A 26,458-nucleotide genomic window follows, 5' to 3' on the forward strand; every position below is an offset into this window, starting at 1 on the left:
CGGGCAGTCGTGGCCATCCTGTACCTGTCCCGCAGGTGCGATGTTCAGATGTACCGATCCTGTGCAGGTGTTGTTACACGTGGTCTGCCACTGCGAGGACGATCAGCTGTCCATCCTGTCTCCCTGTAGCACTGTCTTAAGCGTCTCGCAGTACAGACATTACAATTTATTGCCCTGGCCACATCTGCAGTCCTCATGCCTCCTTGCAGCATGCCTAAGGCACATTCACACAGATTACCCTGGGCATCTTTTTTTGTGTTTTTCAGTCAGTAGAAAGGCCTCTTTAGTGTTTTAAGTTTTCATAACTGTGACCTTACTTGCCGCCGTCTGTAAGCGGTTAGTGTCTTAACGACTGTTCCACAGGTGCATGTTCATTAAATGTTTATTGAACAAGCATGGGAAACAGTGTTTAAACCCTTTACAATGAAGATCTGTGAAGTTATTTGGATTTTTACAATTCATCTTTGAAAGACAGGGTCTTGAAAAAGGGCCACTTTTTAAAATGCCATTAACTATTGTTTAAACAGTTTCACTCAATTCTAATTAACTTATGACACACCCCTCACTATTAACATTGGTTGCACTAATTACACCGTCTACATAACCTGGTTCATGCATTCATGACATTACCAAGAAGGCAGTGATGCCGAAACGTTGGTGATTTACCCAATAAATTATTGTGAGTTCATATGGTGTGCAACTGTTTATTTGTATAGTTTGAGATCACTTTAGCATCAGTCAGCCAAATACAGATTCATTCAAAACATATATCTTGTAGAATTCTCACACACACCATATTTATAAACAATTTATAAAATATTTTAACAAAAATAAAATAATCTTTGTACATTCCAAAACCTTCCTTCCCTCTCAAAACACAGTTCATTGTAAACTGGGCAAAAAGAAATAAAGTTAATCTAAATACCGGTCGCTTCATATTGCTGCCATCTACGTTCAAATGTGTAAAAAACACCAACCTGCTGAACAAATTAATGAAAATGCATTAAGAGACTAACTCTTCAGACTCAGACATAATGTAGATGGCATGGTACACTCTGCTGTACATGTCAAATGTATGTCAAGTGGAATTGAATTGAAAACGGACATTTATGTTGCTCAAAAAAAGTGAAATCAATAGTCTTGTTTTATTAACTTCCGCCTCGTCCTCTTGGTTACCATACCGGACGATTCTCCGGCCTTGTCAAGACTCCGTTTCACCCCAATGGCGGAAGGCGTCCGAACTGGAGTACTGGCTGTACAAAAACACAACCGACAACATACCTTTTACATTTCAACAAATAGCTAAGTAAATCCCACAGATTAAAACAAAGCGACAGGAAAATAATGTAGGGGTCACCTAACAATGCTCTTTAGGGCCTTGGGTGTGAGAAATGTGCTTTAATATTTGAAAACATATTTAATTACAGTGTCGAAATGTCCCCCTCATCATATTCACGTACCAAGCTTGGTCTCAATGTCTTTGAGCTGCTTCTCCTGCTCATCCATCTCCTCTTCTTTCTGCACCATCTCAGGTGACTTCAGGTATTGCATGTGGCTGTCAAAGTCCTCCTTCACCTGTCTGCTCTTTTCCATGGCCAACCGGTACTGCTGGAGCAGGTCTGCAAACAGGGGCAAAGGCATTTTTTAAAAATCCCTTTTTCGTGGTATCCAATTGGTAGTTACAGTCTTGTCTCATGGCTGCAACTCCCGTACGGACTCGGGAAAGCCGAAGGTCGAGAGCCATGAGTCCTCCGAAACACAACCCAACCAAGCCGCACTGCTTCTTGACACAATGCCCACTTAACCCAGAAGCCAGCCGCACCAATGTGTCGGAGGAAACACTGTACACCTGGCGACCGTGTCAGCGTGCACTGCGTCCGGCCTGCCACAGGAGTCGCTAGTGCGCGATGGGACAAGGACATCCCTGCCGGTCAAACCTTCTAACCCGGATGATGCTGGGCCAATTGTGCGCCGCCCCATGGGTCTCCTGGTCACGGCCCGCTGCGACAGAGCCTGGACTTGAACCTAGAATCTCTAGTGGCACAGCTAGCACTGCGATTCAGTGCCTTAGGCCTCCCGAGTGGCACAGTGGTCTATGTACATTTACACTATAAATAAATATATATATGAAGGAATGATACTATGCTACAAAATGCACGCACACACACAAACAGAAGTAAAATCCAGTCACTGACCAATCTGGCCCATAAAGGTGTGGTAGTCCTTGGGGAGGGGTGCGCCGAACACCTGGCCACGCAGTCTCTCTATTGGAGGGGCTTTGTTCTGCAAGCCCCCAAACTTTCCGTTGCTGCGGATCCTCTCGCCCTGCCGGGTCAGGAGGGTGGGGCATGGCACCTTGCTCTGGACTACCTGGCCAAAACAAAAAACAAGACCCAATTCTCAAAACAGGAAAACACATCGAAAACACTGACTGGACTTTAGGACAGGTTTCTGTACCACCCATACAAAGACACTAGACCTGCTTCACAAATAGAGCACGATTCCCTATTTAGTACACTACTTTTCACCAGGGCCCAGGCCAAAAGTAGTGTACTAAATAGGGAATATGGTTGAAACGGAGAAGAACCTACCTAAATTTGTCCAACAAACTCATATTTTTGATTTTCAGTTGCAAAACGTTTCGCAACCATTTGCCGCGGTCTCCGTCTAAATGAATAAACCCCTGAATTTGTACAATACAAACTAGTTTTCGTTGAAAACGTTTTCTGTCCAGAAACATTTAACTATAGTGTGCACTAATGAATACACCCCAGATCTCCCAGGCAAAGGCTTTAAACTAGAACACTACTTGGCCAGGGTGTTACAGATGGCTTGGTTAAGGCAGCATGCCTGGCCTGACTCACCCCCTTCCTGTAGTGGTTAGCAGAGTCCAGGTCATCCGTCAAAATGGTGTCCCCAAGGAGGTTGCCGAACACTGCAGGGAAACAAGAGATTATTATTTAAAGGCTAGTTACATACGTATTCACCAAACTACTACCAGAGTATTACCTGAAACTGATCACTAAAGCTCCTACTTTTACTGTTCGTGAAACATGTTCCATTATTTGGCTAAAGACAGGGGGTGTATGATATCATACAACTGCTTCTATAGAGGGTAAATAAACTCAGGTTCTTAAAAGGTTTTTATCTGGAGGCAAAAAAAACCCGCACACCTGTTTAGGCGAGGTGCTGGCTAGTGGAATAGAACACTTAAAAAAAGAGTGGTCGAAACATTGGTTATTAGGATATTCAATTATTGCATCTGAGCTCCTAGAGTGTGCGGGGCAGCTCTCCTTTCCTTCTTTAAAGGTTTTAACCATTTCAGTTGATGTCATGCCCCGACAAAAACCTCTTATAAGCGGAAGCCCGAGAGAAGCATTACATGTAAAGAAAGAACATAAAACTGTTCCAAGAGCCCTCATTATGAAATCAGTCCCAAATCTGGAAATACAGAAATCGAAGAGGAAAAATAACAAAAGTTTAAACATGTATGATGACAATCCTTTAAATTACACAAACAGCATCATGATGTATAATCATTTTTATAGTGAACGGCTTGGGTCCAATTTCAGCTCCAGTAGCAGAGCCCCCCCCCCCCCCCAGGGAGGGATGCCATAACTGGCCTGTGAGGTAAGAGCCTGGGGTTCCGTCTGGAACCGTTTAGCCCCCAAACGCAGGCGGGCAAGAGAGCGAAGGGCCAAGGGAGGAACTACCCTAACAACCACAAGCACACAGCTCAGAGTAGGAGTGCTGATCTAGGATCAGGCGCCTGCTCTCCATATCATCTTATTCATTATGATTGAAAAGGCTAAACTGATCCTAGATCACAAGTCTGAGACACTTGATAAACACAGAGACCAGGAAGGAAGACAGAAAAGCTTCTGGAACTGCACAGAAACCACTCATGCTTAGGCACAACTAGACAATAACATTAAGGAGGGGGGGTTATATTGGGGAATATTTGATCCAAAGAGAAATTCTGAAGAAGAAGACTGACTCACCTATCTGGCAGTTCTCTGCATTCTCTGGGAAAATGAGGAGGTCTCGGGCAAACACAGGGTTCCCAATGGGTCGAAAGCTGTTCTGACCGTTCCTTATGTGGGGCAAGGGTCTGGAAAAGAAACAAGTACAGCTCACTAAAGCATGAACACCTTTGAGCTCTGTTTCATTGTTCTCAAAGAACCTCACATGAAACAGGTCCCAGACTAAAAACTGTAGGAGGCCAACTACTAGAAAGGAAGGAACAATTGCATGCTGTTTAGAGAGTAAAGGTGTGCGTGCGTGTGTTCACCTGCTGCTGTTGTTCCTCCAGAACACCGTGTCCAGGGGCATGACCTGCTGCTTCCCCTGGGTGTCGTCATAGATCTTCCGTGCAGCCGCCGTTGTCATGGTGACCACACAGTCAATGTCCCCCAAGAGGTGCCAGGAGATGACCGTGGCCACGTCGTCGTCCTCCACCAGCGCCAGGTGGCCAATCTGCATCAGAGACAGTGGGTGAGATTCTGAGGAACACACCACATACCGTCCTTCACCAATTAACCACTTCGGCCTGAAGCATAAGAAAGCTGCAGAGACAGGGTCCGGCGCCCAAATGGCACATGATAGGGAATAGGGTGCCATTTGGGAGCCAGACAGCGTAAAATGTGTTGTGTCGGCTTTACTTTTCCCAGGACGTCATGGTTGCCCCTGAAGGGATCGGGCATGGCGCAGACTCTCCGCGTCTGGAGTTTCATCTTCTCCGTGTCAGCCGTCTTCTGCCCGATGACTTCGTTGATCGCTGGGATCTGTAGAAACAGCGAATGGAGCCGTCAAACGTTTCAACTTCAGAGTGCACGCATCATGCATAGCACAATGACAGTCTTGTGGGGGGGGGGGGGGGGGGGGGGGTCGAGTATCTGTGGTATTTGTAAGTGGGAGAACGTGGGTATAATCCAATACTCACGGACGACAGTTGTGCTACAGCCATGCCATTCTTCCCGAGCTCGGATTTCAAGTGACTCTCCTTGTTGGTGGCGTTGCGCACCTGATCTGAAGCAAGACAAATGTTTAAAACATTGACAGTTTTGCTACCAAACTGGCAGTTTCCATCCCTTCCTGCAGCTCAGTTGAAATAATTAAGCAATAAGGCAGTGCTATATCATGAATCGTCACAGGTAAATGTCGTTTGGCCCCCGACAGTTAGAAACATATTCAAATAAAAATGAATTCCATAATTTCATTAAAACATTATTTTTAAAAGTCAATTAATACAATTTCATTCTTCCACTAGAAAATATAATCCGGACAAAAATCTGGTGTTTAGTTCTTTTGGTCAGACGCGCCCCAGACCTTCATTATTTTTGGATAGTTGCAATGCAAAAGGTCTGGTCGTCTGCTCTAAAACAAAATGGTTGCTACGCAGGTTGGACAACGTTCTTGTCACTTGCTAGCTAGCCAGCCAGCCAACTTCAGCTATCTTAGTCACGTCAAACATTGAACCTGGACTGATAGTTCACTAGCTGCATTTTAATTTTTTCACTACTGGCATTTACTTGGATATGTCCATGATTATAAAACTGGCTATAGCGTCGGGCTGAACGGCATTTACCTGTGACTGTATTCACGATACAGCACTGCCACATGTGCCTTTTGATTTTATTTGCATACAGCGCGGCTTAGAACTGCTCGTTCAATCAGGATCCAAACAACCAGTTTTGTAACACATTTGAAATGCAACACCTACTACTGAGCTCAGTGATGAGTTGCCTGTTGGTGTCAAACAGACTCCTGTAGATGTCAACGGTCTGTTTGAGCTGGTCTTTCTTCTTGGTCAGTTCAGACATCTGCTTCCTGTTCTCCACATCTAGTAATAGACAGGAAGACAGTCAGGATCACCTGACACACTGCTCCAGGAGCAAAGAGACTGGCCTTTAAAGGGACATTACACTTTCAAATCTAAACGTCCCTTACATTTTCCAATCTCAAAAGTAGTCTAATGTTAGGATGAATCCACATTCCTAGGCATAAGTTGTGTCGAGTCAGCTGTATGTCTCCATCCAACACGAATGGAAAAGACAAGCATCAAATACATTCAGGAATTGAGACAGTGCTCATCTTTTCCATTAATTTGTGATTGAGAAACGTAGTTGGTTTGCCAAAACAGATGGCCTAGAATGTGGACATTTCTTAACAGTCTACTTTTGAGGTCAGAATTATTATTACGAGTGAAATGTCCCTTTAAGATGGCTGGACACTCATGATCACAGTGTGTCAACCACTTTTAGATGGGAGGCAAAAAATGATGCTATTAAAATGACAAACTGATATTACGTTATGTCACAATTTAAAAATGAAAACGTATGACCTAACCGTTGTAGAAGCGGAAGGGAAGCTCAAATGCTGCCAGGGGATTTTTGGGGCCAAACCCTGGGACGGAAGGTCTGAAGAGCAAGACATACTCATTCCCATCCTGACCAGGACTGTTCTCCATGATGGACAGATTCTAGAAGGGGGAGAGAGAGCGAGAGGTTAAAATAGTGCGTTTTCAAAAAAACATAAATAAAATATCTATATGCAATGCAAACTTATGGTTAGCACACAAAGATGTTCTACAAATGCACCACCACTCACAGTGATTTGGGCCTCTCCATTAGCCAGGCTAAACTGCAGGCTCTTGGCTTTGCCCTCAAAAAGAGGCAGGTTTTTGTCACTGGAGCCTTTGGAGCTCTTAATGGTCACCACCACCTTCCCACTCAGCTCCAGCCCCGCTGAGTTATTATACATATCCTGGAGGGAAGCAACACAAACCATCAGCCACAGAAATATCATCACTAGAATGGGAATCCCTAGTTTAGTTTATTAATTCGACCATAAAAAAAAACAAGCACACAAAGCTTAAAAGCCATACATGCACATTAATAAAATCATTGAGGATAACTATTCAAGTCAACGATGTCAAATTGCCATGGTCAGAGGTTCTATTTCCTTTCTAGTGATTCTATTTACAGTGCCTTCGGGAAAGTATCAGACATCTTGACTTTATCCACATTTTATGTTTCAGCTTTATTCTAAAATTGATTAAATATATACATATCACATTTCCATAAGCATTCATACCCTTTACTCAGTATTTTGTTGAAGGACTTTTGGCAGCGATTACAGCCTTGAGTGTTCTTGGGTATGACGCAACAAGCTTGACACATCTGTATTTGGGGCATTTCACCCATTCTTCTCTGCAGACCCTCTCAAGCTCGGTCAGATTGGATGCAGAGCATTGCTGCACAGCTATTTTCAGGTCTCTCATTTACATTACATTACATTACATTTAAGTCATTTAGCAGACGCTCTTATCCAGAGCGACTTACAAATTGGTGCATTCACCTTATGATATCCAGTGGAACAACCACTTTACAATAGTGCATCTAAATCTTTTAGGGGGGGGGGGGGGGTTAGAAGGATTACTTTATCCTATCCTAGGTATTCCTTAAAGAGGTGGGGTTTCAGGTGTCTCCGGAAGGTGGTGATTGACTCCGCTGACCTGGCGTCGTGAGGGAGTTTGTTCCACCATTGGGGTGCCAGAGCAGCGAACAGTTTTGACTGGGCTGAGCGGGAACTGTACTTCCTCAGAGGTAGGGAGGCGAGCAGGCCAGAGGTGGATGAACGCAGTGCCCTTGTTTGGGTGTAGGGCCTGATCAGAGCCTGAAGGTACGGAGGTGCCGTTCCCCTCACAGCTCCGTAGGCAAGCACCATGGTCTTGTAGCGGATGCGAGCTTCAACTGGAAGCCAGTGGAGAGAGCGGAGGAGCGGGGTGACGTGAGAGAACTTGGGAAAGTTGAACACCAGACGGGCTGCGGCGTTCTGGATGAGTTGTAGGGGTTTAATGGCACAGGCAGGGAGCCCAGCCAACAGCGAGTTGCAGTAATCCAGACGGGAGATGACAAGTGCCTGGATTAGGACCTGCGCCGCTTCCTGCGTGAGGCAGGGTCGTACTCTGCGAATGTTGTAGAGCATGAACCTACAGGAACAGGTCACCGCCTTGATGTTAGTTGAGAACGACAGGGTGTTGTCCAGGATCACGCCAAGGTTCTTAGCACTCTGGGAGGAGGACACAATGGATTTGTCAACCGTGATGGCGAGATCATGGAACGGGCAGTCCTGCCCCGGGAGGAAGAGCAGCTCCGTCTTGCCGAGGTTCAGCTTGAGGTGGTGATCCGTCATCCACACTGATATGTCTGCCAGACATGCAGAGATGCGATTCACCACCTGGTTATCAGAGGGGGGAAAGGAGAAGATTAATTGTGTGTCGTCTGCATAGCAATGATAGGAGAGACCATGTGAGGATATGACAGAGCCAAGTGACTTGGTGTATAGCGAGAATAGGAGAGGGCCTAGAACAGAGCCCTGGGGGACACCAGTGGAGAGAGCACGTGGTGCGGAGACAGATTCTCGCCACGCCACCTGGTTGGAGCGACCTGTCAGGTAGGATGCAATCCAAGCGTGGGCCGCGCCGGAGATGCCCAGCTCGGAGAGGTTGGAGAGGAGGATCTGATGGTTCACAGTACCTGAATACTCTCCAGAGATGTTTGATCGGGTTCAAGTCCAGACTCTGGCTGGGCCACTCAAGGACATTCAGAGACTTGTCCTGAAGCCCCTCCTGCGTTGCGTTGTCTTGGCTGTGCTTAGGGTCGTTGTCCTGTTGGAAGGTGAACCTTCACCCCAGTCTGAGGTCCTGAGAGCTCTGGAGCAGGTATTCATCAAGGATATCAATGTACTTTGCTCCGTTTCTTTGCCTCAATCCTGACTAGTCTTCCAGTCCCTGCCACTGAAAAACATCCCCACAGCATGATGCTGCCACCACCATGCTTCACTGTAGGAATGGTGCCAGGTTTCCTACAGACATTACGCTTGGCATTCAGGCCAAAGAGTTCAATCTTGGTTTCATCAGACCAGAAAATCTTGTTTCTCATGGTCTGAGAGTCTTTAGGGGCCTTTTGCCAAACTCCAAGCGGGGCGTCATGTGTCTTTTACTGAGGAGTGGCTTCAGTCTGGCCACTACCATAAAGGCCTGATTGCAGCACTCCACCACTCTACCAGAGATGGTTGTCCTTCTGGAAGGTTCTCCCATCTCCACAGAGGAACTCTGTCAGAGTTATCATTGGGTTCTTGGTCACCGCCCTGACCAAGATCCTTTCCCCCAATTGTTCAGTTTGGCCGGACGGCCAGCTCTAGGAAGTGTCTTGGGGGTTCCAAACTTCATCCAGTTAAGAATGGAAGCCACTGTGTTCTTGGGGACCTTCAATGCTGCAGAAATGTTGGGTACCTTTCCCCAGATCTGTGCCTTGACACAATCCTGTCTTGGAGCTCTAGGGACAATTCCTTCGACCTCATGGCTTGGTTTTTGCTCTGACATGCACTGTCAACTGTGGGACGCTCTATAGACAGGTGTGTTCCTTTCCAAATCATGTCCAATTAATTGAATTTACCACAGGTGGACTCCAACCAAACTGTAGAAACATCTCAAGGATGATCAATGGAAACATGATGCACCTGAGCTCAACTGAGTGTCATAGCAAAGGGTCTGAATATTTATGTAAATAAGGTATTTCAGTTCTTTATTTTTAATACATTTGTAAAACAAATTGTCATTATGGGCTATTGTGTGTAGATTGCTGAGGATAAAAAAATAAACATTTTAGAACAAGGCTGTGACGTACCAAAATGTGGAAAAAGTCGAGGGGTCAGAATACTTTCCGAAGGCACTGTATATGGTCTCAGTTAGGCTTGGTCACCAAAAATGATAGAACATATTTGAACCATTTATAGACTGCAACCATGCTTTGTTTTGCTCTATTGCTTAGTCAAGTTGGCTTTTTTTCCCTTCACTAATCCTATGTTTAGTGATTCATGACTGTCGCTGGCCAGAGGATCTAATCATCTCACCATTAATTTCAGAGACATGTCCTCCACCAGAGTCCGACTGTCAAGGACGTTGTTGTTAACCACCACTGGGGTTGGTGGCTGCAGGTCTGGGGCCAATTTGACAGGATCGTTGGGTACAACATTTATGACATACTAGGCGAGGGCAGGAAAGAGAGACGTGATTATCATAGTTCTACAAGTAGCCCAAAATAATGACCCACGGGGCCTTTGGACATACAGACCTATGGACATACAGCCACTGAACATGAAAGACATTTCTTCTACATAAGATTAACAAGAGACCAATTTGGAGAGCAGAGACCATATCCACGTGTACATGTTTCACTCAAAACCAGTTGGGGGTGTCTGGAAATAGGTTGTCTGTGAGGAGTGGGTTTATGGCTCTAAGCCATCTGGTTGAAGTTGAACTCACCTGGTGACTCCACAGTCCTTTAGTCTTGTCAACACACAGCACAAACTGGATGGTGTACTTCCCGACATGGTCTGGGATGACTTTGTCTCTGTTAGATGAAAATGAATCATTTTACATAATCATCACAGGACTACCTTTGTGTGTTGAATAAAGGTTAATAAAAAATAAAATAATCTTTGTGTTGATACACCATGAAGTGGCCATCACCTCTGACCAGAATATCAGTTACGTTATATCAGTTATATGTTCATTTCCCAATAATTCAATGTTTAAATTGCCACCCATCAGGTGATTTCTAAATACACTGCGGCCACCCGCTGCTTTGCGATTTGTATTTGTGGTGTGTCTCTCTAAAGCCATTTTAGTCAGGAGAGGAAATATCTATCCTAGTACTACAAGTCTCCAGCACAAGCTGGGTATGAATATAAAACTATTGGTTACCTGAAGTGAAAACTGTCCGCCTTTTCGTCTTCCATGGGTTTGCTGCATTTCAGTTGGGCAGCCTTTAAAAAAGCATGTACACAATGAGTATTCTTTATTGCCATCCCTTTTTATGTATGTATGTATGTATGTATGTATGTATGTATGTATGTATGTACACACACGTTCAAAAGTTTGGGGTCACTTAGAACTGTCCTTATTTTTATGTCCATTAACATCAAATTGATCAGAAATACTCGTAGACATTGTTAATGTTCTAAATGACTATTGTAGCTGGAAACGGCAGAATTTATGGATTATCTACATAGGCGTACAGAGGCACATTATCAGCAACCATCTCTCCGGTGTTCCATCACGTTGTGTTAGCTAATCCAAGTTTATCATTTTAAGAAGGCTAATTGATCATTAGAAAACCAATTATGTTAGCACAGCTGAAAACTGTTGTTCTGATTAAAGGAGAAATAAAACTGGCTTTCGTTAGACTAGTTGAGTGTATGGAGCATCAGCATTTGTGGGTTCAATTACAGGCTCAAAATGGACAAAAAGACTTTCCTTCTGAAACTCAGTCTATTCTTGTTGAGAAATTAAGGCTATTCCATGAGAGAAATTGCCAAGAAACTGAAGATCTCGTACAACCCTGTGTACTACTCCCTTCACAGAACAGCACAAACTGGCTCTATGGAGAGAGCGGGAGGCCCCGGTGAACAACTGAGCAAGAGGACAAGTACATTAGAGTGTCTAGTTTGAGACACAGATGGCTCACAAGTCCTCAACTGGCAGCTTCATTAAATAGTAGCTGCAAAACACCAGTCTCAACGTCAACAGTGAAGAGGTGACTCCGGGACGCTCGCCTTCGAGGCAGAGTCGCAAAGAAAAAGCCATATCTCAGACTGGCCAATAAAAATAAAAGATTAAGATGGGCAAAAGAACGCAGACACTGGACAGAGGAACTCTGCCTAGAAGGCCAGCATCCCGTAGTCGCCTCTTCACTGTTGACGTTGAGACTGGTGTTTTGCACGATATAGGCAATAGGGTGCCATTTGGGATGCACCTTGGGTGTCCCGTAACTCACCCCTGAGGGGGGCCGTGACGTCCCTGATGGCTCTCCCTTCCACAACAGCATGGACATGTTGGCAGGGTTGAGGTTCTTGATGGTGCTGCCCTCCTCCGACACTACAGACACTGAAAACACTGGACCCACACAAAGACCAACATGACAGGTCAGCTGACACAGAAGCCGCAGACACACAGGCGGCGCGGCAGACACACAGGCGGCGCGGCAGACACACAGGCGGCGCGGCAGACACACAGGCGGCGCGGCAGACACACAGGCGGCGCGGCAGACACACAGGCGGCGCGGCAGACACACAGGCGGCGCGGCAGACACACAGGCGGCGCGGCAGACACACAGGCGGCGCGGCAGACACACAGGCGGCGCGGCAGACACACAGGCGGCGCGGCAGACACACAGGCGGCGCGGCAGACACACAGGCGGCGCGGCAGACACACAGGCGGCGCGGCAGACACACAGGTACAGACCTGTGAGGGTGCCTCCAGCAGGAAACACTGAGTTTGTGTTGTACTCCACCACCAGTTTGACAGGTTTGTTAGGATCGGGGATAATGGTAAGCTTTACGGATGGACCGTGGATGGGCTTCTTGTTGAAGGACCCTCTGAACTCCAGCGCATACTCCCCCCTGGGAGACCAACAGGGGTTGAACACGGCCCTCCAATAATATATGGTTGCAGGGTTAATATGACAAGTGGTTAGGAACTTACTTTGGACCGCTCACATGGTCCACTACGAAACTGGCTTTTCCGTCTTTGTCTAATGGTTGTGAATTAACGGATGACTTCACCTGAAAAACAAAAGACTTCATCACAATTTCTTATCAAGAAGATAACCTACCCAATAGAGGTCAATATCCCCAACGCTATAGAATCCCCATGTCCCCCTTTACTAAAGTTGAGGGGAGAGAGGCTGACCTTTAGAGCTGGAGTGGAAGTCTTCAGTGCCACCACAACCCTCTGGTCAGGTGAGGGGTTCCCCCACTCGTCAAACAGCTGGAGGAGGAAGGGCGTCTGGATGCCCTGCTCATTCAGTACCTGCAGGGGCTGAGTTAAAGACGCAACACACGGACTACAGTTACAGTTAGGGAGAGAGGACTGCAATGACCAGTATGTGCCAAAACTCAGTGGTTGCTTCACAAAATGGCAACACTGACGCAGTCAAGAGTGTCTTGGCCCTTAACTTAATCCCCACCTCTTGTGGTCTGTCCACTAGTTTGAGCTGTGCAGGGACCCCAGCCGTCAATTTAATTGTCACATGCTCCGCAAATTCCCTCCAGGTGAAGTTCAGCTCTCTGATGCCTGGGAACCCGGGGTTGAACCGGACCCCCATCACTAACATGGAGTGGGTGCTCTCCTGGTTACAACACAATGGCATAATGGACATTTCGTTTCATGTCGTTTTTCCAAATCACAGACTGTAGCTTTAAGGACAATATGGGATGTTTTGACACCAATTATACTTTCAGCAAAAATTATCTCAATGGATAATAACATTACAAAATCACTTGGATATATTCAATGTACCTGCCAGGTAAAAACCAGAGAAGCTTTGTCGAGACCCTCTGCGTCCACGACGAGAGAGTCCACACAGGTCGCGGTCAGCATCTGAGTTTTATTACCATACTGGTCTGTAAGCTGTAAGACTGGGAAAGGGGACTACCGGTTTATCATTTGGAAGGTAATCAAGAAGAAGTGTTTAAATGTGAATTAGATGTCAAGAGTCAACTGTTGATGGCTCTAGACTCACAGATCTTTCCTGAAAGGACCTCTCCCATCCTCACGGTCGACTCGCTCAGGGTGGCCTTCATGTGTTTCGGCTCGTCGGGGCGAGGCCTAAAACCAACACATAGCCAATCAAAAACAGGTCCACCCCGCTGATGTGATAAGCGCAATCAGAATTCATTATGTTGATCTTCTACAAGCAAATTAACATCATTGGTCTACTTTGTATCTTTTCACCACGAGGCAAAATCTTTGCCTCACCAAAAACAAATGTTGCTTGAGTGCAAGATCTTTCTACCCATGTTTGAGCAGAGGACTTACACTATAGTGAAGGATGTGTCGACAGACACCAGCTCCTCCATGTAGGAGACCTGGTAGAAGTGCTCCTCCTTGACCAGCGACGGGACCGGCACGTTGGGCAGCTTCCCCTGGGCCAGCTCCTCCACACTCACGTCAGCCGTCCAGTTCACCTGACACAGTCACAACACACAAACAGGGAAGTCTCAGACAACAGGCTGTTAGAAGCATCAATACTGATCTAATATCCATGTCAACTCTAATGAAAGACTCCTGGGTCCGTATTCATAAAGCGTCTCAGAGGAGGAATGCTGATCTAGAATCAGATGCCCCCTCATTCATATGCTCTAGTCGGCTGTACCTCCATCAAAACGCCAGTATTTGTCCTTCATATTTGTTCTCCGTCTTTTGAAACAGTGAGACAATGTTTTCAGCACTTATTTCCATGACTGATCAGAATGTGTTTTCTTATGGCCCTCGGTTGTCCCTCTGCAGCAGACATATGGTGAGCAATATGTTTGGAACGTCGAATTGCAATACATAAATCGTATCTGCACCTAAGTATCGTGATAATACTGTATCTTGAGGTCCCTGGCCATCCCCAGCCCTAATTCATACACGGCCAGGGTGGTGTCATTATTACCTTGATCCTCCGGGCCATCTCCTCAGACAGAGGGACCACCCTGCCTCTCTCGTCATACAGTCTATAATGGAGGTTCTCCAGGAGGTCCCCTGCCGTCCAGTCTATCTTTTCCTTGTCCCTAAGCACCATGGAGTCCACCAGGCTGTCCTCGTCCTCCTGACTGTACACCTCGAGACGTGACACACGGGTGCTGGGGACAACCCTCAGATCCCTCTGGACTGGAGCTACACTCTTCTGACTCTGATGGGTAAAAAGGGATGAATGAACATGTATCATTTCACTTGACAAAATGTATTCGTGTTATGTTTTTACACTGAAAATATTTTAAAAAGCCCCAAATAATATTGGACTGAAAAATAAAACCTTATGACGCAGTGAAAAAAATGGCAGTGTGCAGGAGTTTCTTTTTTCTATCATTGAGCTCCATGGAGGGGGTGAAATAAGTTGAAAGGAGACGTTAAGAAGTTTGAGGTGAAACAAAGGGGAGGTCTTTATAGATGACAAACGATTACTTACGGGAATATCAAATGTAGCTTTAACCGTCTGGTCTCCCGCAATGTTTTTGAAGGTGATTGGTTTTAGCACCAGGGTCCCGGCTCCTGTGTTACTGCAGTCTACAGCCACCATGGCAGACGAACCAGGGATCCCCTGCAACTGAGACACCACAGAAAGATACATACCGCACAAATACATTTTATTATTGTCAAGCCAACACGTTGACTTCCAGGACTCAAATAACTTTTTTTTAAAACCACATTAATTCTATTGGACAACAGTCTCTTTATGTATCTAGAAGGGAAGAGTTACTCCAGAAGGCAGAGGTTGTCTATGTAAGGACGTATAAAAAAAAAAATCAAAAAAAAAAAATCAGGCCCAGTGGGCACTGCTGACAAACAGTGAAATATTGTCAAGCAACTGATTGATATCCAGGACTGAAATATACACAGAGTATAGAAACCATTAGGAACACGTGCTCTTTCCATAAGTGACCAGGAGAAAGCTATGATACCTTATTGAGGTCACCTGTTAAATGCACTTCAAACCAGTGTAGCTGAAGGGGAGGAAACAGGTTACAGAAGGATTTTTAAGCCTTGAGACATGGATGGTGTATACAATGCCTTCAGAAAGTAATCAGACCCATTGACTTTTCCCACATTTTGTTAGGTTACAGCCTTATTCTACATTGAATAGTTCCCCCCCGTTCAATATACACACACACACACACAATACCCCATAATGACAAAGCAAAAACAGGGTTTTAGACATTTTTGCTAATTTATATTAAAAAAAAACTGAAATATGACATTTACATAAGTATTCAGATCCTTTACTCAGTACTTTTTTGAAGCACCTTTGGCAGCGATTACAGCCGAGTCTTCTTGGGTACGACGGTACAAGCTTGGCACACCTGTATTTGGGGGGGTTTCTCCCATTATTCTCTGCAGATCCTCTCAAGCTCTGTCAGGTTGGATGGGGAGCGTTACTGCACAGCTATTTTCAGGTCTCTCCAGAGATGTTCCATCGGGTTCAAGTCCGGGCCACTCAAGGACATTCCGAGACTTGTCTCGAAGCCACTCCTCTGTTGTCCTGGCTGTCTGCTTAGCATCATTGTCCTGTTGGAAGGTGAACCTTCACCCCAGTCAGAGGTCCTGAATGCTCTGGAGCAGGTTTTCATCAAGGATCTATGTACTTTGCGCCGTTCATCTTTACCTCAAACCTGACTAGTCACCCAGTCCCTGCCGGTGAAAAAAATCCCTACAGCATGTTGCCGCCATCAGCATGCTTCACCATAGGGATGGTGCCAGGTTTCCTCCAGACATGACACTTGGCATTCAGGCCAAAGAGATCAATCTTGGTTTTATCAGACCAGAGAATCTTGTTTCTCATGGTCTGAGTCCTTTAGGTGCCTTTTGACAAACTCCAAGGGGGCTGTCATGCTTCCTTTTACGGAAGAGTGGCTTCAGTCTGGCCACTACCATAAAGGCCTGATTGGTGGAGTGCTGCAGAGATGGTTGTTCTTCTGGAAGGTCCTCCCATCTCCACAGAGGAACTCTGGAGCTCTGTCAGAGTGATCATCGGGCTCTTGGTCACCCCGACCAAGGCCCTTCTCCCCTGTTTGCACAGTTTGGCTGGGCGGCCAGCTCTAGGAACAGTCTTGGTGGTTCCAAACTTCTTCCAGTTAAGAACGATGGAGGCCACTGTGTTCTTGGGGACCTTCAATGCTGCAGACAATTTTTGGTACCCTTCCCCAGATTTGTGCCTCGACACAATCTCAATTCTTTTGACATCATGGCTTGGTTTTTGCTCTGACATGCACTGTCAAAAAAGGATGCACCTGAGCTCAATTTCATAGCAAAGGGTTTGAACATTTCTAAAGACCTTTTTCCACTTTGTCATTATGGGGTATTGTGTGGATCTTGATGGGGGAAAAAATACTATTTAATCCATTTTAAAGACTAAGGTAACAAAATGTGGGAAAAATGTCAAGGGGGCGGAATACTTTCCGGATGCACTGTATATAAAAACGCATTCCTTTCCTGCTATTGGGCAACAGTCGCTTTATGCACTCATCTGGAAGGGAAGAGTGGCTCCAGAAATCTGAGATTGTCTATGGAGGACATTCTATCAGGCCCAGTGGGCACTGTTGGCAAACATTGAACTCCTCTTTATCTTAGTGACAAAGGAAAGGAATGGAGACATGTGGACTAATGCCTCCACCAGGGTAACACAGCAGCCTCAACTTCAAAGGCTGATACAGCAGTTAAAGCCTTTCCTGAAGGAGGAGACTAATTCCTACACTAAACTGAGCATGATTTAATCTCCAGAACAGCAATGTGTTACCAAATTGAAACAATTTCACAAAAGTATTCCCGTAGTTGAGATTTGCCTCCTAGAGCCCCCTCACTTGGGAGAAAATGTTCAGATTTCCCATCAGAAGCCCACAAGCCAGATATCATTCATGGATTCTATCCTACTGGTAGATATTCTGGCAAAGAGCTGGATCGTATTCGCAAGGAACGCAAAGATTAAATAGGGGACTACTTTGTCCAGTAAGAAACACTTGTTTTCTATTGCAAAGCATTTTGCTATGGTATGCACTAATGAATAAAACTCTGGTAACCTGCTGTATTCAGTGTGGCCCTAAATTGCACATACTCTCTGGGACAGTGACACACCCTCTTACTCAACCCTGAAGGGTTGAAATAGTGCTCTGGCAGAGGGACAAGCCCGCCCCTTCCCTTTATATTAGTTTGTTTCCTGGAGAGGGAACGGCTGTTCTACTGGAGCCAGTGTTTTTCATTAGCCAACTGCTGAGAAACTTGAAGGCAGAACTAGTACACACAGCTCCCGCAGGCTGCAAGTCCGATAACATTCTCAGGGTGCTTGGTTTGGCCTTACGAGAACTTGATGCTACTTGGTGCCTTTGAAGATATCAAAATGCCTATTGTACTTCACTATTAAGAAGTGGACTTCAGTAAAAACATGCAGATGTATGAGCATGGAACACCAAACACTAGATGGAACTTAAGATTTCAGAAAAATATTAACTGAACTGGAAGAAGCCATAGACATGCCAAGTTAGTGATGGGGATAGAAATTGCAGTGGTGTAATTCCTCTGCTTTTGACTTGAGTATTCATACCTCCAGAGTCAGGGTCTAGTCTGATTTTACCTGGCAGCTGATGATAAGTTTGGGGTGAGCTGTGACGTTTCCTGCTTCATCATGGACCTCCACATCAAAGCTAACCGAAGTTCCATTCTCCACAGTGATTGGATCCTCTTGTTTCACTTTGAGTGAATCTGGGTTACCTGTAAAACACACACATTCAGTTGACACACTACTATGGAAAGTCCTTTACATGTACACTGAACACAGTGAGCTCCAAAAGTATTGGGACAGTGACATGTTTTGTTGTTTTGGCTCTGTACTCCAGCACTTTGGATTTGAAATGATACAATGGAGGTTACTACGTGGAATTAAAGTGCAGACAGTCAGCTTTAATTTGAGGGCATTTTCACCAATTGCAGCACTTTTTGTATTTAGCCCCCCCCCCCGCAATAGGCCGCAATAGGCTGAGAGGCTGGACAGTAAGTTCCAGAGTCACTGGTTGTTTAAACATCACTGCCTTGTCATTTTTTATGTCTAGTACAGCCTCTGCCTTCTTGAGGGAAGCTTTGCTTAATAGTAAGGGGATATCTGTAGGGACCACCTCTGTTTCAATGTGACACTTAGTCTGACCCATTTTTGCTGGTATCTTAACTCTCTTGGTAGATTGGACAATTCTCCCATCTCCAAATTTGAAAGCTCTTTTGCTTGGTGTGTCAATCATATTTTGTACTTCTTTCATATTTAGTTCACTGACATTGCTATCTAGCCATTTTTCACCACACACTGTCTGTGTACATGCAGTATCAATCACAGCAGATCCTAAGGATTCAACTATAAAAGTCTCAGTATCAGATTAATTTGAAAACAGTGTAATGTTACACTGCTCTCTCTGTGTTTACATTTTCCTCTTAGTTTAACTTGTTCATTTTTATGAGGACAGTCTTTAACCCAATGGTAAGTGCTTTTGACAAATAGCACATTTCGATCTCCTTCCATATTTGTCCAAAGGATTTGTGCCGGGAAATGGCGCCCTCTTCTGGTTGTCTTGAGAACGTGACTTGTTGGCGCCTTTTCTGTGCTGCTCGGTGTAATATGCTGCGTCACTCACTTGCATTCCATCTGTTATTGGCGCGACAGACGTCTTCTCACCAAATATTATTTTTAGTGCCGACTTCAAAGATGCAAAAGTCAGCACAGTACAAGCAGTCAAAGCCAACTGTTTCTCCCTACCATCTAGACAGGCAGTGTCTAGCAACTTGAACGCTAACACTGCATCTGGGAGAACCATGTCATACTTGCGCATTCTATTGTACCTCTGTTCGAAATCAATAATGTAGTCCCTCATTGCAACCGAAATATCTCTCGTAACACTGTCAAAGTTTGAATATGCCTCGTAGGCACGGTCTTTCTCTTCTTTAAGAAATACAGAATCCAGTGCTGTGATCAAAGTTCCCATTCCGTCATCCTTGTTCAAATCCTCAACGGATATTTCCAGTGCTGTATCTCTCGCTCTTCCCTCGAGCAATAATACCACCGCAAGTGCTTGCTTTTTCGCGTCCAGATTAGTAACGCGTGTCCAGATTCCCAGTTAATTTTTCCAACTTTCGTACGACCTCTTCACGTCGAAGCGAGGTGGCACATTGTAGTTAGAAACCATCCTCTGCTACCAATGTTAACTCAAATGACACAATGACAAGGTTCCAGTTTAACAAAGTTTACTATACTATATGAACACACTACAAGTAGCCATTACACTCAAGGCCAGGTCCATCAACGAACTCTTCATGCGCACTCTTGACTGAGTGATAGCCCGGTAATAACAGAAATATAGGGATACTTAAAACATGAACTTAACAATCTCCCCCTTTTCTTTAAAGACAAATAAAACATCAACAACATAATTAAATGTCCAAGTATTATTCAAGATCCCCATTACAAATGGGTTGTGAGACAGTTCTTATTTGTATTACTCAAGCTGCCACTTTCCATTACTGAGAGCCTGTAGGAGCGAGAGCCTGTAGGAGCACAAGACCGGATGCTCCTTTTTTTAGTCAGACAGTCAGCAAGCTGTTCCTTTGTGGTCTACCACAGAATCCGCTGGATTCTCTGTGCTTGAATAAGTTCCTTGATGCTGAGTCTATTCTCTGTGACAGACTTGGTTGACTTCACAGCATCAACTAATAAGTAGTTGTCAGTGACACAAACTACAGGTAGAAAGTGCTGTTTTGTTTCACCAGTGGTAAGCTCTGAGAACAGAGTTGCAAGAAAGATAGCATTGTCAACTCCATCCGCAAGACCAAGGGTTTCTCCAGCAAGTCCGCTTCGGACACCCCTTGTGATCCTTCTTTGACTGCCAACAGATAGGTGAGAATCTTCCTCCTTCACCCATTAGCACGATTAGATGTCCACCTTGTGTGCCTCCATCTGTAAGGTTCCCTAGCGAAGCATCTCTGAAGACAACTAGTTTCAAAGAGTCATCTTATCCAACATGCTGAAACTTTAAAATCACTTGTAGTGATTTCAGATTACCAACAACTTTGTTTGCCTCATGAATGGTTTGTACAGTGGCGTGTTTTGTGTTAGATGCCAAGTTGCAAACAAACATTAACGTCAGGTCTACTCTGTCTACCAACCCATAAAATTTGTCCCAACTTTGACCTCAATTTATCAGCTTCAATTCCACAGAGGGGAATTCCTTTGTACGGCTCTTGAAGAATCCATGTGGATGGGTTGAAGATTCTTGATATAGCTCTCCTGTTGCATCAGTATTTTGCCATCAACTGTAATAAACTCTATGCCAACATAACAAAAATGTATGATCATGCTCCTCACGGCCAACCTAGAAAACAGCTTTGAGGTGTGGAATCACAGTTGAAGCAAAGGTCTCTGAGCCACCCCAGATAAAGTCATCAACATGACAGGCAAGTACTCCAGTCACATTGCAGTCTTGATCAAGCCAATAGAAGACTGCAGGATCCACTTGTGACATTTTTCCACCAGTATTCAGCATTGTTGCCTTGACTTTGTTGTACCAGTAGTGATCCATCTGCCAGTCCATACACACACTTTTTCAGTTTCCACAGTGTTCCGTCGCTTTTAGCTTCAGGCGGAGGTCGGATGTGAATGTCCCTTGACAGCTCTGTTCCCTGCAAAAATCCAGATTTGATGTCTATGGAATTAAGTTTCCATTTTTTCTGGCAGATCACTGACATCAGCAATCTGAGTGACTCTGAAGTGCATGTTGGTGAGTCTTTTGGGAGTTCTTTAGCAGCCAGCTCCTCAAAACCTCTAGCCACTAGACGTGCTTTAGGCACTATTCCAGTTAAGGATTCTTTAAGGGTACACACCCACCTTGTTGAGAGCGCATTTTTGGCCAATGTCTTTGACTTCCTCAAACACTCCATTTTTCCTCCAATTACTGAGCTCATCTAGCTTAGCGGAGTCAAATGACACGTCCTTCGTTTCAAGTACATCATTTTGAATGTCATTCTGTTTTCTCGATTTTCCATTGATTCAATTCTGATATCTACAAGTGACAGGTCAGCTGACCCTGTTGTACCAGAAAGTGTAGCTGGTTCAGAGTACTGCAAGTTGTACCAGTTCTTGTGTTTTACTTTTCCTGCTCGTCCAATGACGGTTGCTGTATGTGGAATACCACTTTCTCTGTCCATGTATTTAACAGTTTGTCCTGTTTTCAGATTGGAACAACCATGTTCTCTTAACACATATGGCTGTTGTTGAATGTTTTCCTCATTTGAACGCTCAATAGTATTACCTGTGGCATGGTTAAAGGTCTCTGCTCCATTTCCTGTGTCAGTTTCAGTGTCCATATCATTGGATGTGACATCTGGTAGGTTTGTGTCTGTTACTGCGTCCTTTTTGTCATTTTCATTAGGAGACTGATTCTCAGCTACAGCCCCTCTATCTTGTTGATCATTTACTTTCCGCAATCTTGAGTGATGCACCCTGACAAGCATGCCTTCGTGCCTCACAAATATCACCACACCATCTTGAGCAATGACTACTCCCGGTCCTTTCCACTCCTGACAGTCAACTCGTTTGTAGTACACTTTGTTTCCAGTTTCGTACTTCTCATCATCATTATTCCCTGAACTGCTGAGCAACTTCTGAAGTCTGTCAACTGTATCATGTCCAAACTGTTTGTAAAGCTTTTGCAATACTTTGTGTTTTTCTTTAGTGCTCATGTTCTCTGTGACTGTCAGAATCTCCATGTGCTCTGTGACAGTCAGAATCTCATTTTTGCATGGACTCAGATGTCTTTGTCTAAAATGTTTACACAATAGTGGCCTGAGGTAGTAAGTTCCAGAGTCACTGGTTGTTTAAACATCACTGCCTTGTCATTTTTTATGTCTAGTACAGCCTCTGCCTTCTTGAGGGAAGCTTTGCTTAATAGTAAGGGGATATCTGTAGGGACCACCTCTGTTTTAATGCAAACATTTTTTTTTATGCAAATGGTCTATTTATTGTTTACCAAGTTAACAAGTGTTTTTCTCTGAATAACCAGGAGCAAAAACATTCTTTAATTTGTGACTTCAAGGCAAATCAATCACTTTACCTGGGAGAAGGCTGATCTTCAGAGTCTGCAAGTCGTGTTTGAGGCCAGGCAGTACCACTTTCAAGTCATGCGTCTGCCGAGAGAAAAATAAGACCCATATATTTCAAACATTACTCGGGGACGTAACTTGAGAAAGCTTTCAATTGAGTGTCTGTTTCTTTGAGGTTCATCTGGATAGAGGTAAAGTGAGAGCCCTGCAGCCCTGGAAACCAGCGGGTCTCTGACCTTGCTCTGGTAGTTCTGCACCGTCCCCCTGGCTCTGACGCCTCGGATGGTCAAAATGGTCCCTCTAGCGGCCACCCCCTCGTAACTCACTTCCAGGGCACTGAAACACAGTAAGAACCACCAGCTAAACAGGGAGGAGCTGACTAACAGATTCCGGGGCTGAGCCCTGCAGGGAAACGTCTTTATTACACAGTCAAACACCGAGGGGATGTGCAAACAGAAAATAAAAACACCTATCAATCAATGAATCAGCACATTCAATGAATATCTTTAGAAATACTCCACACAGACACAAAGTATGCAAAACAAAACACCTCAAACATGACAATGTGTTTAACTATTTCGACTATTTTTATGTGTAACCTACCTGCATTCCAGGAGGGGCTTAAGGTTGGGAGGGGGGCGAGCAGGGTGACCGTATTCATCCAGCAGCTCCAGAGGGATGTGGAAAGGCACCCCCACATGGAGCAGGTTGTTCACTGTGCCTACCACAAACTTCTCTGCACTGCCCTCTAGGAGAGGAGAGAGAAAAGAAACAGCTGTTTAGGAGATGGATCTGATTGTTACTGGGGAGGGCCAATGAATTTAATGTATATGTGTGGCAGTCTGATTTCACAAATTAGCTTACCAGTAATGGAGAAGTCCAGTGTGTGGATGGGAAGCTGATTCCCAGCCCAGACGGTAGTGTTGCTCTCATTGACATTGAGTATTGTGTTCAGGTGCAGAGTGTACTTCCCCAGCTTGTTCAGGTTCTCTGTACAGGGAATCACATTTATTTATAAAGCCCTTTTTACGTCGGCAGATGTCATAAAGAGCTTATAGGAGATACCCAGCCTAAAACACCAAACAGCAAGAAATGCAGATGCAACACTGATTAGCCTCCGGAGAGTCAGACATTATTATGACAAACACTGCATCACTAGCTAGTAACATAAAAACAGGAGAGGAAACTAAAATCATTACAATAAAGTCAATTATTAAAATAAAACAATTACCCATGGTTCTGAACCAGAACGCCCACTTGGCCGAATGTGCTGCAATGTGAGAGTTGGTCTCCACATCACCATTAGGTGCTAGGGAGGAAGAGAGAAACTATTTATGACACGGTATACACACACTAGCCGTTGAAACAGTCCGCCACAAATATACAGTTGAAGTCGGAAGTTTAGGTTGGAGTCATTAAAACTCGTTTTTCAACCACTCCACAATTTCTTGTTAACAAACTATAGTTTTGACAAGTCGGTTAGGACATCTACTTTGTGCATGACACAAATAATTTTTTCAACAAGTGTTTACAGACAGATTATTTCACTGTATCACAATTCCAGTGGGTCAGAAGTTTACATACACTAAGTTGCCTGTGCCTTTAAACAGCTTGGAAAACTCCAGAAAAGTGTTTCAATTAGCCCATCAGAAGCCATGACATCATTTGAGTCAATTGGAGGTGTACCTGTGGATGCATTTCAAGGCCTACCTTCAAACTCAGTGCCACTTTGTTTGACATCATGGGAAAATAAAAAGAAATCGGCGAAGACCTCAGAAAAGAAATTGTAGACCTCCACAAGTCTGGTTCATCCTTGGGAGCTATTTCCAAATGCCTGAAGGTACCACGTTCATCTGTACAAACAATAGCCGCAAGTATAAACACCATAGGACCACGCAGCTATCATACCGCTCAGGAAGGAGATGTGTTCCGTCTCCTAGAAATTAATGTACTTTGGTGAAAAAAGCGGCAATTAAATCCAGAACACCACCAAAAGGACCTTGTGAAGATGCTGGAGGAAACAGGTACAAAAGTATCTATATCCACAGTAAAACGAGTCCTATATTGACATAACCTGAAAGGCCGCTCAGCAAGGAAGAAGCCACTGCTCCAAAACCGCCATGCAAACCGTAGTCTGGCTTTGTAACTGCACATGGGGACAAAGATCGTACTTTTTGGAGAAATGTCCTCTGGTCTGATGAAACAAAAATAGAACTGTTTGGCCATAATGACCATCGTTATGTTTGGAAGAAAAAGGAGGTAGGCTTGCAAGCCGAAGAACACCATCCCAAACGTGAAGCACGGGGGTGGCAGCATCATGTTGTGGGGGTGCTTTGCTGCAGGAGTAACTGGTGCACTTCACCAGGCATGAAAATTATGTGGATATATTGAAGCAACATCAGTCAGGAATTTAAAAGCTTGGTCGCAAATGGGTCTTCCAAATGGACAATGATCAAGCATACTCCCAAAGTTGTGGCAAAATGGCTTAAGGACAAAGTCACAGTATTGGAGTGGCCATCACAAAGCCCTGATCAAATCCTATAGAAAATTTGTGGGCAGAACTGAAAAAGCGTATGCGAGCAAGGAGGCCTACAAACCTGACTCAGTTACACCAGCTCTGTCAGGAGGAATGGGCCAAACTTCACCCAACTTAATGTGGGAAGCTTGTGGAAGGCTACCCGAAACATTTGACAACATGTTAAACATTTATAGGCAATGCAACCAAATACTAATTGAGTGTATGTAAACATCTGACCCACTGGGAATGTGAGGAAAGAAATAAAAATATGAAATAAATAATTCTCTTTACTATTATTCTGACATTTCACATTCTTAAAATAAATTGGTGATCCTAACTGATCTAAGATAGTGGATTTTTACTAGGATTAAATGTATTTGGCTAAGCTGTATGTAAACCTCCAACTTCAATTGTAACAGCAGCAATCATTCTTACGATTCAGATCAACTCACAATGCCAAACAATTTTTAGTTCGATTGAAAGTGTTTTCCGTGTTGCGTTTTGCATGGCAGATGGTATCCTGGATATCGACTCTCCTTTCTTGTTGAGAATTTCCACATGGAGAGGTCCTGCAAGGAATGAAAGGGAGATCAGTCACTCACAAAGATGTGCATACTTAGGATACAGTATCAAAAACACTTGGCAGATAGCACGGAGCAACTGTGTGAGGTGCAGGGCGTCCGTCTCTGTACCTAGTGGAGTGCCTGCTGGCCGGACATCGTTCTGGGTCCAGGGATTGCCCTCTGGCCAGGTCACTTTTAGCTTGTCTGGGAGTCTGGGGCAAAAACGGGACAATGTTACATCATAAAACCCATGAACCCCATTCATGTACGTTGTCCAAATCCAAAATAGTTCCCTCACTTGGCTAGTTCGTCATCAATGCTCTTCTTGATAGCTGCATTGGTAATCACCCTGTCGATTTTGGAGATGGGTATTGTCTTGATGTCATCGTACAGCGCCTTTGGTTCCTACGGGAACCAATACAAAACCAGATGATTTTGCAGCCAAAATCATGCAATTGCATATGTTAAGTTCCTTAGGATAAGAGTGTGCAGAACAAAGTGTCACTACTATCACTCTCCCCGATGTCTTACCATGGCCACCTGCACCTGCCCTCCTGTGGCGTAGACATCTCCCTCGTGATCGCCGTATAGTAGGAACTGAATAACAGAGCCAAAGAAGATGGGCTGTGTTTTCTGAGACTTCACCTAGAAGGAAAAAGGCAGAGAAAACAGAGTTTAGAGATCGACACATTATGAGCT

General features: G+C 44.7%; 1 protein-coding gene across 1 annotated transcript in view; it reads right to left on the reverse strand.

Moving 5' to 3' along the window:
• Positions 1-688: 688 nt before the first annotated feature.
• smchd1 (structural maintenance of chromosomes flexible hinge domain containing 1) overlaps positions 689-26,458 on the reverse strand; it is a 42,740-nt gene continuing 16,970 nt past the window's right edge. The window contains exons 14-47 of the mRNA XM_055929104.1: positions 26,291-26,404; positions 26,058-26,164; positions 25,889-25,971; positions 25,649-25,765; positions 23,910-23,987; positions 23,543-23,668; positions 23,282-23,426; positions 22,915-23,014; positions 22,690-22,762; positions 18,177-18,313; positions 15,021-15,158; positions 14,505-14,744; positions 13,886-14,034; positions 13,590-13,675; positions 13,367-13,485; positions 13,035-13,196; positions 12,758-12,886; positions 12,551-12,630; positions 12,311-12,468; positions 11,844-11,962; positions 10,772-10,833; positions 10,331-10,418; positions 9,919-10,050; positions 6,610-6,765; positions 6,349-6,481; positions 5,723-5,842; positions 4,943-5,028; positions 4,662-4,784; positions 4,292-4,476; positions 4,002-4,111; positions 2,865-2,935; positions 2,196-2,370; positions 1,461-1,619; positions 689-1,253 (exon numbers count right to left, since the gene is read on the reverse strand). Of these exons, the coding sequence (XP_055785079.1) occupies positions 1,132-1,253; positions 1,461-1,619; positions 2,196-2,370; positions 2,865-2,935; positions 4,002-4,111; positions 4,292-4,476; positions 4,662-4,784; positions 4,943-5,028; positions 5,723-5,842; positions 6,349-6,481; positions 6,610-6,765; positions 9,919-10,050; positions 10,331-10,418; positions 10,772-10,833; positions 11,844-11,962; positions 12,311-12,468; positions 12,551-12,630; positions 12,758-12,886; positions 13,035-13,196; positions 13,367-13,485; positions 13,590-13,675; positions 13,886-14,034; positions 14,505-14,744; positions 15,021-15,158; positions 18,177-18,313; positions 22,690-22,762; positions 22,915-23,014; positions 23,282-23,426; positions 23,543-23,668; positions 23,910-23,987; positions 25,649-25,765; positions 25,889-25,971; positions 26,058-26,164; positions 26,291-26,404 (4,182 nt within the window). The 3' untranslated portion in view covers positions 689-1,131. The remainder of the gene's footprint in view (positions 1,254-1,460; positions 1,620-2,195; positions 2,371-2,864; positions 2,936-4,001; positions 4,112-4,291; positions 4,477-4,661; positions 4,785-4,942; positions 5,029-5,722; positions 5,843-6,348; positions 6,482-6,609; positions 6,766-9,918; positions 10,051-10,330; positions 10,419-10,771; positions 10,834-11,843; positions 11,963-12,310; positions 12,469-12,550; positions 12,631-12,757; positions 12,887-13,034; positions 13,197-13,366; positions 13,486-13,589; positions 13,676-13,885; positions 14,035-14,504; positions 14,745-15,020; positions 15,159-18,176; positions 18,314-22,689; positions 22,763-22,914; positions 23,015-23,281; positions 23,427-23,542; positions 23,669-23,909; positions 23,988-25,648; positions 25,766-25,888; positions 25,972-26,057; positions 26,165-26,290; positions 26,405-26,458) is intronic.

The sequence above is a fragment of the Salvelinus fontinalis genome, chromosome 7 (genome assembly GCF_029448725.1).
Source record: "Salvelinus fontinalis isolate EN_2023a chromosome 7, ASM2944872v1, whole genome shotgun sequence".
In the NCBI taxonomy this organism is placed as follows: Eukaryota; Metazoa; Chordata; class Actinopteri; order Salmoniformes; family Salmonidae; genus Salvelinus; species Salvelinus fontinalis.